The 13,423-nt window shown below is 38.9% G+C and overlaps 1 protein-coding gene across 1 annotated transcript; it reads left to right on the top strand.

The window, feature by feature from the left end:
• Positions 1-3,488: 3,488 nt before the first annotated feature.
• Positions 3,489-6,585, top strand: LOC135081783 (uncharacterized). Its single transcript, XM_063976572.1, has 7 exons — positions 3,489-4,657; positions 4,824-4,898; positions 5,009-5,144; positions 5,220-5,326; positions 5,413-5,484; positions 5,930-6,004; positions 6,091-6,585. Exons 1-7 carry the CDS (start codon positions 4,489-4,491, stop codon positions 6,387-6,389), a joined length of 933 nt encoding a protein of 310 aa, XP_063832642.1. The 5' UTR covers positions 3,489-4,488; the 3' UTR covers positions 6,390-6,585.
• The last annotated feature ends 6,838 nt before the right edge of the window (positions 6,586-13,423 follow it).

Here is a 13,423-nt window from a genome sequence, read left to right as displayed (position 1 = left end):
CTAAGATAATTATAATGGTCAATTTGACAACTAACTAACACCATTACAGCATGTTGCTCCTACTTGGATTTTGAATGGTTTTAACGAATGAATGTGGAATGTTTTCGTTGGTTTGGTTAATTCCTAACCTATAATAATTGTGTGTTCTTATCGACTGAATGTGCAGCGGACACTTCGGTTTGGCTCATTCCTAACCTATTTGCATTGTGTGCTCATATCGACTGAATGTGCAGTGGAATATTTTACAACACGTCGTGGTTTGGCTCATTCCTAACCTATTTGCATTGTGTGCTCGCAATTAACAACTATGTTGCTTTATTTGTTTTTTTTTTCGAGTGTATGTGTTTGATTTTTAGCTCCGGCGGTGGCTGGTGGAGCCGGTGGTGGTGGGGCTGGGACGGCGGAGTCCCTGGCTCATCTGTGGGCGGAGGCGGCGGTGGCGTCGAGTGGTAAGTCAAATTTAATTTTCTTTTTAAATTATGATACTGACGATAATTATTTATTTATTTAAGCTGGTAGGTACCATAAACGAACAATAATAGGTACTGTGAAGTTATAATCAAGCAACTTTATCTTGTTTAAAATAAATAATTGTGGTATGGCAAATAGGAGTTCCTGGCTCTAGATTGAGATATACAGGGTGTTTGGCGCATCGTGTGCCAAAATGATTTGGCAGATAGAATGGGTCATTTCCTATATTTTCAGCCCCCATAACACGTTCCATGCCGGGCGGCTACTTTTATATTAATTTTTTTAGTAATTTCACCAAAATACCCAAATCGCATCATTTAATTTCGATTTAAAAAAAAACTACTAGGCGTAGCCTCAAAGTAAATATTTTGTTTTGACGTGCATTGATGTAGGGTTGCATCAAATCTAAATTTACTGGCAAATATCATCCAGTTTTTTTTTAATTCAGCTTTGAAGTTTTCCTAAAAGTTAAAAATGGACTGAACATTTAAGTTTACATGGCTATAAAAAAATAAATAAAAGAGATAGCGATCTTCGGATTTTATCAAAACTTCTCTAGTCTATCCCCATTTAAACGGTATACTAATCTTGTTTAAATAATAACAATAACTTCACAAATTCCTTAAATTAGTGCATTGACTCTACTCGGACTGATTTGCGAAATTTGTGTTTATAGCCCCTTTTGTGTGAATAGCACGTTATTAAACACCTAACAGGTAAAAAATATTTATCTTATGCAATGTAAAAACCTTTTCCCTATCGTTTTTCAATGTGGATTTCTTGAATTTAAGGACGAAAATAATTATTTTGATCGTTTATTAATTATTACAAATTTTGTTCAAAATATCCGCCTCGGCAACGTATACACTCACGACATCTTCTTCTAATTTCGACTGTTGTCGTATGCAGCCACATTTCTCTTTTTATTACTACAAAGGCGTTTTCTATTCGTTGTTGTAGTTCTTCAATTGTTTGAATCCGTTACGTACACCAGTTCTTTAGCTCGTCCCCAGACGTAAAAATCTAACAGAATTAGGTCTGGGGAACGTGCAGGCCACTGTATAGGGCCATCTCTTCCAATCCACGAGTAGAAAACGCCTTTGTAGTAATAAAAAGAGAAATGTGGCTGCATACGACAACAGTTAAAATTAGAAGAAGATGTCGTGAGTGTATACGTTGCCGAGACGGTCATTTTGAACAAAATTTGTAATAATTAATAAACGATCAAAATAATTATTTCCGTCTTTAATTTCAAGAAATCCACATTGAAAAACGATAGGGTAAATGTTTTTACATTGCATAAGATAAATAATTTTTACCTGTTAGGTGTTTAATAACGTGCTATTCACACAAAAGGGGCTATAAACACAAATTTCGCAAATCAGTCCGAGTAGAGTCAATGCACTAATTTAAGGAATTTGTGAAGTTATTGTTATTATTTAAACAAGATTAGTATACCGTTTAAATGGGGATAGACTAGAGAAGTTTTGATAAAATCCGAAGATCGCTATCTCTTTTATTTATTTTTTTATAGCCATGTAAAAAAACACATGTAAACTTAAATGTTCAGTCCATTTTTAACTTTTAGGAAAACTTCAAAGCTGAATTAAAAAAAAACTGGATGATATTTGCCAGTAAATTTAGATTTGATGCAACCCTACATCAATGCACGTCAAAACAAAATATTTACTTTGAGGCTACACCTAGTAGTTTTTTTTTAAATCGAAATTAAATGATGCGATTTGGGTATTTTGGTGAAATTACTAAAAAAATTAATATAAAAGTAGCCGCCTGACATGGAACGTGTTATGGGGGCTGAAAATATAGGAAATGACCCATTCTATCCGCCAAATCATTTTGGCACACGATGCGCCAAACACCCTGTATAATATACTTGTTCCCAGCTGCTGTGGTACAGTACAGTACTTACTATTATCTCAAGGCTACCCACTAATTCGTTTTTATTTTGTCTTTTAGTGAGGCGAACGAGGAGACGCCGCTGCTGCCGGCTCCGCCGAGCCCGGGCCAGCAGCGGGCCCTACGACTACGAGTAGAGGAGCGGGCCCGGAGAGCCGCCCGCCTCCACTAGATGCGCCAGAGCGGACGCGCGTATCAGCCGCTCCACGAGCGCTGGCCAGAGTGCCGCCATCTGAGCCAGGCGGAGTTGCAAGAGCTGAAGGGCGGCGTGGCGGCGCGCCGTTGAGTCGGCGGAACGCCGCCTTGCGTCGCACAATAATAAACAATTTTAGGAGCTTTAAACGAGTTGAAGTGTTTAAATGCATTAATTAAACACTCAACTCGTATAAAGCTCTTTGAAAAAAATCAAATGAACTTTTTTTAAAATGTTTTTTTTTAATGGCTTTTAACTCCTTGCAGCTTAGGTAGATAGGGCCAGTACGAATAACCTAGACGAGTACCTAGTTTTCAAAAATTACAAATAGGTATGATTTTTAATCAACATTTTTGACGTCTTCTTGACACTACTCGTGACAGGTACATAAAATATAAAAATTAATAAGCGAATGCACATAAATTACATAGGTAGGGCCGGCCGACCGCCATCCAACACCCCCCTTTCACTCACTATATACTTGGTCTATCGGCATTGTGCTAGTTGGTACTCGTAAATCGTGTGCAGTGCAAGCTATGCAAGCCAACACAATGACAATGCTTTCGTCGTGCAAGTAGATACCTATTAACAGCGGCCGCGGGCAGTAGGTATGTAGCGCATGAAATGGTACATACCTATTGCCCGCGGTTTCGTAATAGGTATAAGGTACACGTTAATAATACAAGTTACTTCTACATATTAATATAAATTTTAAATAGACACATAACTATACAGTGTCTATAATCATCGTAATCTGTCTGGTCTATGATTAGATAGTGTAGTTTATTTGTTTTTTCCGTTCCTTTAAGTACCTGGACTAAATTTAGTAGCAGAATTCTGCTCATTACGATTTATTTATTTAAACACCATAATGAAATTCAAATGAAGTAACGAACGCACGCACGCCTTAAACACTAACGCTTATTTTTGAGTCTCCGCTCTCTTATTGGGGGGTAGAGACAAAAATTACTCATAACAACGAAGTTGGAACTAGTGTTATGCACTTTAACGTTCTGCCATTATTAAATGTAGCTGGCTGGTTCAATCTGAGACATCCGACCCTAAGCGAATTGGCTTTCGTTGTTTAAGTGAGTTTTTAAGCATAATAGACGGTGTGAAAAAAGCACATGCATATTATAGTATTTTGGCAGACGAATCTTGTGATATCGCAGGCAAGGAGAAACTGTCCATCGGCGTCAGATTTTTTGTGAAGAAAGGATGTTGATTCGCGAAGAATTTCTAGGCTTCGTCGAACTAATTGCCATGGACGCTAAATCTATTGCCTCTGTCATAGATAACTTCATAACGAACGTGGGCCTGGACCCAGAAAAGTGTGTGGGGCAGGGCTATGACGGGTGCTCCATAATGTCGGGTAAAGATGGTGGCGTTCAAAAGATACTAAGAGAAAAATATAAAAAAACCTTGTTTTTCCATTGCGCCAGCCACAAATTAAATTTGGTCGTTCATGATTTAAATCAAATCCCCGCAATACGAAACATACTTGGCACAATAAAGGAAATCTTACAATATTTTTGAGAATCGGCTCAACGCCGTAAGCACGTGCCTAACATACCGATGCTATACGAAACGCGCTGGTCGCAAAAATATGTGCATTGCTAGTTTGGAAAAAAATCACGATTTTTTCAGTCAGAATTTTTTGGATTTTTATTGATTATTTTGATTTTTATTCAGTTTTGCGATCATTGCTTTAGTTTTTCTTGGAAAGCATTTTTATTTAGGTAGAATTGATGTATAGTGCTGGCAACACCGCAAAAAAGTAAAATGTTACATAGACCAAAAAAATTTTTAGAGGTTATGTCATGTCAAGTTAGTTCAAGATTGTTATTGTTTTTATTTATTCTCGACACTCTTTCTATTCAAGTAACTAACTTAGTAACTTTCAAAACATGAGTGCTGTAAGAAAAAAAGACCCTATTTGGGATAGATATCTCGAAATTTCCAACGCCCTCGGAGACAAAACTGGGTGCAGGACCCAGTGCAAGAAATGTGGAAAAGAAATGAAAGGGTTGGTACAAAGAATGAAAGAGCATCAGAAAAACTGTTTATATGAACAAGGTAAGAGACTTCAAAACTAATTAGACTTCCTTTCAATAATGTTTGAGTTTTTAAATAATGAATAATTCGTATTGCACTGTTTTCACTTAAATGTGCTATTGGTGTGCTGCTGTATATGTGGCCTTGACTTTTTTGCACTAAAGACATTTATCAAAATTTTTTTTAGATCTAACGAAGAAAATTTACCGTCGACCTCAGGCCAAGGTCAAGGCGCCAATAGAGGCAGAGGTGCTGAGGATCCGTAAGTATCTATATCTGTAATCACTTACTATGGCCCTTTTTAGTGTTTGTTGCGTATGTGTTTTAGTAACAGGTACGAAGGTGAGCTGTATAATTATTTTGTTTTTGCAGGGAAGCACTTCTTACGGTCAGAGCCGCCCGACAAGTTTCGCAAAGACATTTTGCGAACTTGTCGGCGGCCGACAAAAAGGAGCTGCAGCGGGTGCTCCTTCCCGACGCGCCTCCGCGCAAGCGACGTACTTTTTAAGTACCTACCTTTTTTATATTTTACCTTTATTTGAATGTGCTAGATCAACATTTAATTACTGATTTTTCTGTATAGAAATGCTTCTCCTGAGAGGGAGCTGCCGGAAGTAGTGGATCCACTACAGCCATCTACTTCGTGGCAACCTACGCCGCCTCTACAAGTGCCGGCTGACGTCGAGTTTGGTAAATATCATATTATTATTGCGTGCCCACTGCCACTGCAGTGCGCCAAACTTGTAATATTACTAACATTTATCATTTTTATACAGTTAACGAGGAGATCGGAGACAGTTCCAGGGACCCGACGCCGCCTCTACAAGTGCCGGCTGACGTCGTGTTTGGTAAATATCATATTATTATTGCGTGCCCACTGCCACTGCAGTGGAGCACTTCTTACGGTCAGAGCCGCCCGACAAGTTTCGCAAAGACATTTTGCGAACTTGTCGGCGGCCGACAAAAAGGAGCTGCAGCGGGTGCTCCTTCCCGACGCGCCTCCGCGCAAGCGACGTACTTTTTAAGTACCTACCTTTTTTATATTTTACCTTTATTTGAATGTGCTAGATCAACATGTAATTACTGATTTTTCTGTATAGAAATGCTTCTCCTGAGAGGGAGCTGCCGGAAGTAGTGGATCCACTACAGCCATCTACTTCGTGGCAACCTACGCCGCCTCTACAAGTGCCGGCTGACGTCGAGTTTGGTAAATATCATATTATTATTGCGTGCCCACTGCCACTGCAGTGCGCCAAACTTGTAATATTACTAACATTTATCATTTTTATACAGTTAACAACGAGGAGATTGGCGACAGGTCCAGGGACCCGACGCCGCCTCTACAAGTGCCGGCTGACGTCGAGTTTGGTAAATATCATATTATTATTGCGTGCCCACTGCCACTTCAGTGCGCCAAACTTGTAATATTACTAACATTTATCATTTTTATACAGTTAACAACGAGGAGATCGGAGACAGCGACGCGTCCGTTGGTACGGCAGAGGCGGACACGGTACCCAACTCGCTCAGTTCTCTAGACTCATTGGTTTTCCGCCGGTCAACCACTGAAAACTGGGCGAATGTATGCCGTACGCCCCGAAAAAGAGAGTATTTTAACAAGGAGATCACAGACTCTGATGCTTCTTCTTCTTCGAAAAAATTTAATTTGTCTTACTTAAGAATTAATTCAGCAAAATATACCTTTATGTTTATTATACTTAATACTTGCTATGCCCTTACAGGGTGCATGTGATGTACTACCTTACCTTTTACCAACTGTCAAACCACACATGTAATGCAATAAATGATTTGATTTGATTTGAATGACACTGCTAACGACCAGGCTCTACAAAATCTTTTACCTGACGAAGACTGTTTCACTTTTAATTGGAATAAGGACAGGACGACGTTCAAAAGTCGACGGGAGCCATTTACTGGCACACCTGGACCGACTTTTGACGTGACAGAAAACTCTACTCCGACTGACATATTTGACAAGATGTTTGACGTGGAGTTTATTGACAGAATTTATAAAAAAACAAGAGACATTTCGCGATTTTTATAAGTTAAGTTGTAGTTTCCCGAGTGAGGATGAACAATGAAAAAATATAACATTAAATGTTTTGAAAGACGTGGAAGTGGCAGAATTAATAAAAGACACAAAATTATTTTACCCGAGTATTAAAACTGCCCTTTCTATTTTATTGGCCCAACCATGTACGACTTGAACAATCGAGAGGTCATTCAGCACATTACGACGTGTGAAGACGTGTCTTCGTTCAACCAGAGCGAAAATCGTTTGAGCGGTCTCTGTATGCTCAGTGTCAACAAGTTGAGGATCGCTGAGGCAAAAAGTTAATTGGAAGACGAAGTGCTAAAGAGGTTCTGCCAGAACTCACGCCGGCTTCTATTGAAGTAAATAAATAAACAACGTATCTATAATAATACCTATGTGTACTTGTTTTCTTTCTGTTCCTGTAGTATACTATCTTTAAATAGATAGATATAAACCTCTAAGTAGACTGATGAAACATTGAGTGATTTCGTGGTGTAGGTAGGTGATTTCGTGGTGTAGGTAGGTGATTTCGCAAGCTGCCATGAAAGGTCCCGAATTGGCAGTCCAATTGAAAGAAATTATATCCAACTTGCAAGAGGCAGGTCTGATAGTGGTCGCAACTGTGTGCGATCAAGGCACAAATAATACTCAGTGTATAAAACTTTTAATACAAGAAATGCAGGCAACATGATTAAGAAAGGGTGAAGAACCAAGAAACAATGTTTTTTTGGTTAATGATCAAGAGATAATACCTTTGTATGATCCACCTCATTTAATAAAATGTATACGGAATAATTTAATGAGTAAAGACCTAAAATGGGACTCAAAAACAGCAAAATGGTCCCATTTTGCGAACTTGTCGGCGGCCGACAAAAAGGAATTATTGAACAGAAAAAGGCAAAAGGAGCTGCAGCGGGTGCTCCTTCCCGATGCGCCTCCACGCAAGCGACGTACTTTGTAATGCTTCTCCTGAAAGGGAGCAGTATGAAATGCTGCCGGAAGTAGTGGATCCACTGCAACCTACGCCGCCTCTACTAGTGCCGGCTGACGTCGAGTTTGGTAAATATCATATTATTATTGCGTGCCCACTGCCACTTCAGTGCGCCAAACTTGTAATATTACTAACATTTATCATTTTTATACAGTTAACAACGAGGAGATCGGAGACAGCGACGCGTCCGTTGGTACGGCAGAGGCGGACACGGTACCCAACTCGCTCAGTTCTCTAGACTCATTGCTTTTCCGCCGGTCAACCACTGAAAACTGGGCGAATGTATGCCGTACGCCCCGAAAAAGCGAGTATTTTAACAAGGAGATCACAGACTCTAATGCTTCTTCTTCTTCGAAAGAGAGTATCTCTTTCGAATTATCTTCGAAAAAATTTAATTTATCTTACTTAAGAATTAATTCAGCAAAATATACCTTTATGTTTATTATACTTAATACTTGCTATGCCCTTACAGGGTGCATGAGATGTACTACCTTACCTTTTACCAACTGTCAAACCACACATGTAATGCAATAAATGATTTGATTTGATTTGAATGACACTGCTAACGACCAGGCTCTACAAAATCTTTTACCTGACGAAGACTGTTTCACTTTTAATTGGAATAAGGACAGGACGACGTTCAAGTCGCCGGGAGCCATTTACTGGCACACCTGGACCGACTTTTGACGTGACAGAAAACTCTACTCCGACTGACATATTTGACAAGATGTTTGACGTGGAGTTTATTGACAGAATTTATAAAAAAAACAGAGACATTTCGCGATTTTTATAAGTTAAGTTGTAGTTTCCCGAGTGCGGATGAAATGTGTTACTCCTTGTGGCAAAAAAAAAGTAACATTAAATGTTTTGAAAGATGTGGAAGTGGCAGAATTAATTAAAAAAAACCTCCACTCCATCTTTAAAACTTGAACTTGACTAAGTGTTTGCAAACTTTGCGAGTTAAATTCTAAATAATGTAATTATTTCGCATCCGAGTTGGGGAGGGAAACGTTCTCTGACATTAATTGTGGACCCACTACTCCGTATGCCACTCCATGTGACGCTTTTATAGCCATTGTTGTGGAGACCCTAAAAATAATGGGTGTCAATGTCAACCTCCATTTCTACGAGCCTGTCTACATAATTCCTCCCCGCTCCGAGTCGGTGATTGAGTGCACCGTCCAAAATACCAACCTTAAGGAGGGAATCATCGTAGTCTCGTAGACCAGCACATTTCCGATTCCTTGCTTCGTAAAAGTAAAAGAAAATAAACGCGTTAATATCACTGTAGCCAACACATCTGAATCCCCAATCAAGGTCAAGGCAAATCTCAACTTCCACCTACCCACAGGTACGTCACGGGGAGTTTCTAAGCGTACAAAAGAGGTATTAGCCTCTCTTAGACTCGGTTACCTAAATAAAGAGGAGACCGAGGCTATAACAGAACTATATTCTCAGTATTCAGACATCTTCCACCTTCCAGAAGAATAGTTAACCTTCACCACCGCTCTGGATCATAAAATTAAAACCACAACCGATTAATCAGATGCTCGAGCAGAACATCATTGAACCTTCCTCATCACCATGGAGCTCTCCCATCTGGACTGTTCCAAAGAAACTAGACTCGCAAGGCAAAAGGAAATGGAGGGTTGTTATCGATTTATTATAGGAAGTAAGGCATATTAGTATTACTTCCAGGAAGTGGACAACTAGGTGGTAAATTATGGGTATTTTTTTCCACAAATAAAACTTACAAAATATTCAGATAATGAGACAAATAATAATGTAAGATATTGATGGATTACTTAAAACCATGTCGTCCACCAGGATTCCCCAATCCGATCCCCCAGGGGATCTCCGTGAACTCATCTGTTCATCAGAATCCCCTTTAAAGTCGCAATTGACCGGCACTCGTATTGACTAAACAAATGAAGTATCTTGCCAAAACATGGCGTTTTTAATATGTTATTGTAAACACGAACAAAGAAGGAACGAACACGGACGAAATAAAGAAGTTTCTAATGTTATAAAGAGATATCTCAGACCTTATCCACGATAATTTGAATAAATACGCTCACAAAAAATGTGTAAAAAACATTTAAAATTAGAAATATTAAACAAAAATTTAATTCGTTTAGGGGTGTACACTGTACACAACATACAACAGAAGTGAAGGAATGGTTGCTTAATTTAATTATACGCATGCATGTGCACAATTGGTGAAACATATTAAATAAAAAATTTAAAGGTGGTGTACAAGAAAAACTTTTGAAAAGGATGTGTGCTAGACCTCAACAAATTGCCTTTGAAAAATAAATAAAATTAACCCTTGAAAAATGTTCACTATTTTATCGATATTCTATATCGAATGTTTATCGTGACTTATAGTACGCTGTGGGTCATCACTTATTGACATTGCGACATTAGCACTTAGCGCAAACTGTTGGTACTAGACGTCAACTTTGTAACAACTGTCCTATCTATCTCCGACTAATTTGGAATAGATGGCACTTTTTTACTCTGTGGTTTCGTATCGATGAGGAATCGATTCGAATATATTTTAATGAAACAATTCCTAATGTTTTTATTTTGATGATTCTATTTTTAAATAGAATATTTTCAGTGTTTTGGAAATTGTTTTACAGTATGGTTTTTGTTATTATTTACTTTTTTAAGCGGCGAAACGAAACGTCTCGCGATGTCGATGACTCACGACTGTCAGTTGAGCTGTGAAATGACTTTGGATTTTTGGTTGATCGTGCGCAACCGCAATTTTGGATTTTGGGATGTAATCCCCTTATTTCAAATCGTGTGATGCAAAATGCATCCACGATAATTTCTTAATTAATTTTTAAATATAACACACATGAGAAATTCCCTAATTGTTGTTTTGGCTGAGGGTTGGGATGCTGAAGACTGCAAGTGAAGTACAAATAGCGAGCAGTCTTTATGCGGTTTTTTTTTTCATAAAAAATATTTATTCTTCTTCATTTACCATCTTCTCCGTCTGCACCGGTGGCGGTTCAATTCAATCACCAAGCCGCCAGGAAAGAATCTTTCTTGCACCTTGCATGATATCGACCAGAGTCTCTAACTGGCGCACTAATGACGCGGCGGTGACCCCGTCGCAGCACGTGGCTATCACCTTCCAGATCACGACCTTCTTTAGCTCTAGCTCTGTGCCTCCGCCACCACGTCAATCAACGTACAGGTACCAAACATCCCGGACAAACGACTGGCGTGTCTTCAAAGGCTGGAATCTGCATACTTTAAAGGTAATTGAATTTAGAAGAGGTCAGATACCAATATTTGCCAAAAATGACTACAATGAAGAGTTCCAAGAGATAAAAATTTTAAAGAAGAAAATCGAGACAGTATTAAGTACAAGTATGAAAGTAGGAGATACTGGTGATTTATTTAATAACGTTCAGAAAGAATCTCAGCCATGAGGAATCAACGAAATAAAAAAATGGAATTAATTGAACTTTGCCAAGTATGCCACAATCACGTCGATTGTTTTATGAGAATCTTCTCGTATCAGACGTTCAAGATCTCTCTACAAATGTTGATTCGGATGTATAACAAAATATGACCTTTTATTTAATTCTCATTAAAAATCTTATTAATTTTAATATTCTTATGTGAAAGTACAGAATCGGAGAGTTCCTAGTCTGATGTTACTTCTACTTTGACTGATATTGACTCTGATTAAGAAAATGAAGCTTTACAGGCGAACAATGAATCTGGAGATAATACCATGTGTATTAGTAGTGGTAGTGAATGGCTAGTAATATTCCGGATTTACCCGAATAGTCAGGTGAGTGCACCGTAAATGTCCCTGTGTCTGCCGAAACTCCATATGATTTTATTAGTTATTTGTTTGCGATGAGATTATAGAAAAAATGGTGACTGAAACAATTATGCTCAAGAATACATTAATAAAACTAATATGAAACCTAAATCCAGGCTACGTAATTGGAAACCAACTGATATGGATGAGATGAAACGCTTTTTGGGGGTTCTTATGGCCATGGGTCTTACCAGAGTCCCATCTTTAAATGATTACTGGTCGAAAAAATCTTTACTGCTGTTTACCAAAACAATGTAATTAATTTTAATAGAAGTTAATCGAAATTCAGTAAATCTCCATCAACAACACCATCAAGTGACAAAGGAAATACTGTACACTTTATATTATGTGACCTTACGGATAAGTACAAGTCTTTGACTTCCAGTGGAAAGCTTTCACGCAACCTCAAATCGCACCCGAGTTGGGGAGGGAAACGTTCTCTGACATTAATTGTGGACCCACTACTCCGTATGCCACTCCATGTGTTGACTTAACGTATTTAATTTATGTTTTAGTACCAACATTCGAGAGCATACGGGAGTGTGGAGCACTGCTGACGATGCTGGGCCGTCGTCGATTCCAATAACTTTGAATATGACAACAAAACAACAAAAGGTTTATTTTCTGTTATTATACAATTTTTATTTTTAGTGATATTCCAGCTGATGATGGCACATCCCTGTTACCACCGGACCCCACACCTTCACCCGGACCCGAGTTCAAACGGGCACCCGAGCTCGACGAATTTCAGGCGCCGTCAGCGGCGCTGTAAGTATAGCGTTTTTAAAAAAACCATCATCTTTTATTATTTGTCTGTGGTAATAAAATCTGCTGTCTCCGTCAGCCTTTGACCAGGCTGATCCACCTGTCGGTGCACCCCTGAGTAATGTGGCTTCGCCACAGGAGGGGAGGATGTTGGGAATCGATAGGTGGCCCAACCGACCCTAGCAATGGGGATTGTGGTGAAATCAAGTATCGAGGAGAATTGGAATTGTTCTCGTGACATTTTCTCTACTCCTGAGTTCCAGACAGCGATGACTTGTGATCGCTTCTTATTATTTGAGTAGGTGTTTCCACTTCCAAGACAACGCGACTTGCAATCCTGTTGAGCTAACGAGAGCTCAAGCTAAATTATTTAAAATTCAGCCTATCGTAGACCATTTAAATCATAAATAACAGATTTCGGCAGTCAAAATGTGACCACTGATCTTGTGGCCGTATTTTACGCATTAATGAGTCATAAGGATCAAAAGAACTATGAAATTGTATTTAACATGATCAAGTCACAAATTCCAGATTGGAAACCTAAAACTTATAAATCAGATTATGAAATTGCAGCAATGGAGACAATAAAAAAGGTTTTCCCAGAAATCGCAGTTAAAGGTTGTTTTTCACTATAACCGTACTGTGTGGAAGAAGGGAGCCGCTCTTGGGCTAACTAAATCGAAAGTTTAGAAAAGGCAAGTGGCATTGAGTGTTGTACTCCCACTGATACCTGATACTGAAATTTTAAATGGATGGGCTTATATCGCATCAGAAAGTCCAAATGAACAAAGCAAGAAATTTCGTCTGTATATGATTGAAAAATGGATCAGAACCGCGTGACGCTGATTTCAGAAAAACATGGTGTGTTTTTGATGAACGTCATCGCACTACACATATTGTAGAGGGCTGGCACCATGCATTTACCACCACCATGCACCTGACTGTGGCGTGGAGCATATGATCCACAAAACATGGGTTCACATTTCGCGGCACAGCACGCTCAATTTTTTTTAGATTGCATTAAGATTACTACAGTACGTTCCTGACGAACCGGACTGTATAATAACATACGCTTTGGTCACGGCCTCGAAGGAAAATAAAAAGTTATCTGTCATCAAAGTTACT

Source organism: Ostrinia nubilalis, chromosome 20 (genome assembly GCF_963855985.1).
Source record: "Ostrinia nubilalis chromosome 20, ilOstNubi1.1, whole genome shotgun sequence".
In the NCBI taxonomy this organism is placed as follows: domain Eukaryota; kingdom Metazoa; phylum Arthropoda; class Insecta; order Lepidoptera; family Crambidae; genus Ostrinia; species Ostrinia nubilalis.
This window is presented reverse-complemented; position numbering and strand designations above follow the sequence as displayed.

What these genes read in the sequence shown, in the direction of transcription:
- LOC135081783 (XM_063976572.1), top strand. Translation starts at nt 4,489, where the DNA reads ATGAGTGCTGTAAGAAAAAAAGACCCTATTTGGGATAGATATCTCGAA. An exon ending in GCAAGCGACGTACTTTTTAA is followed by an intron (nt 5,145 to 5,219) that starts GTACCTACCTTT and finishes TTTTCTGTATAG; the next exon opens with AAATGCTTCTCCTGAGAGGG. An exon ending in GCCGGCTGACGTCGTGTTTG is followed by an intron (nt 5,485 to 5,929) that starts GTAAATATCATA and finishes ATTTTTATACAG; the next exon opens with TTAACAACGAGGAGATTGGC.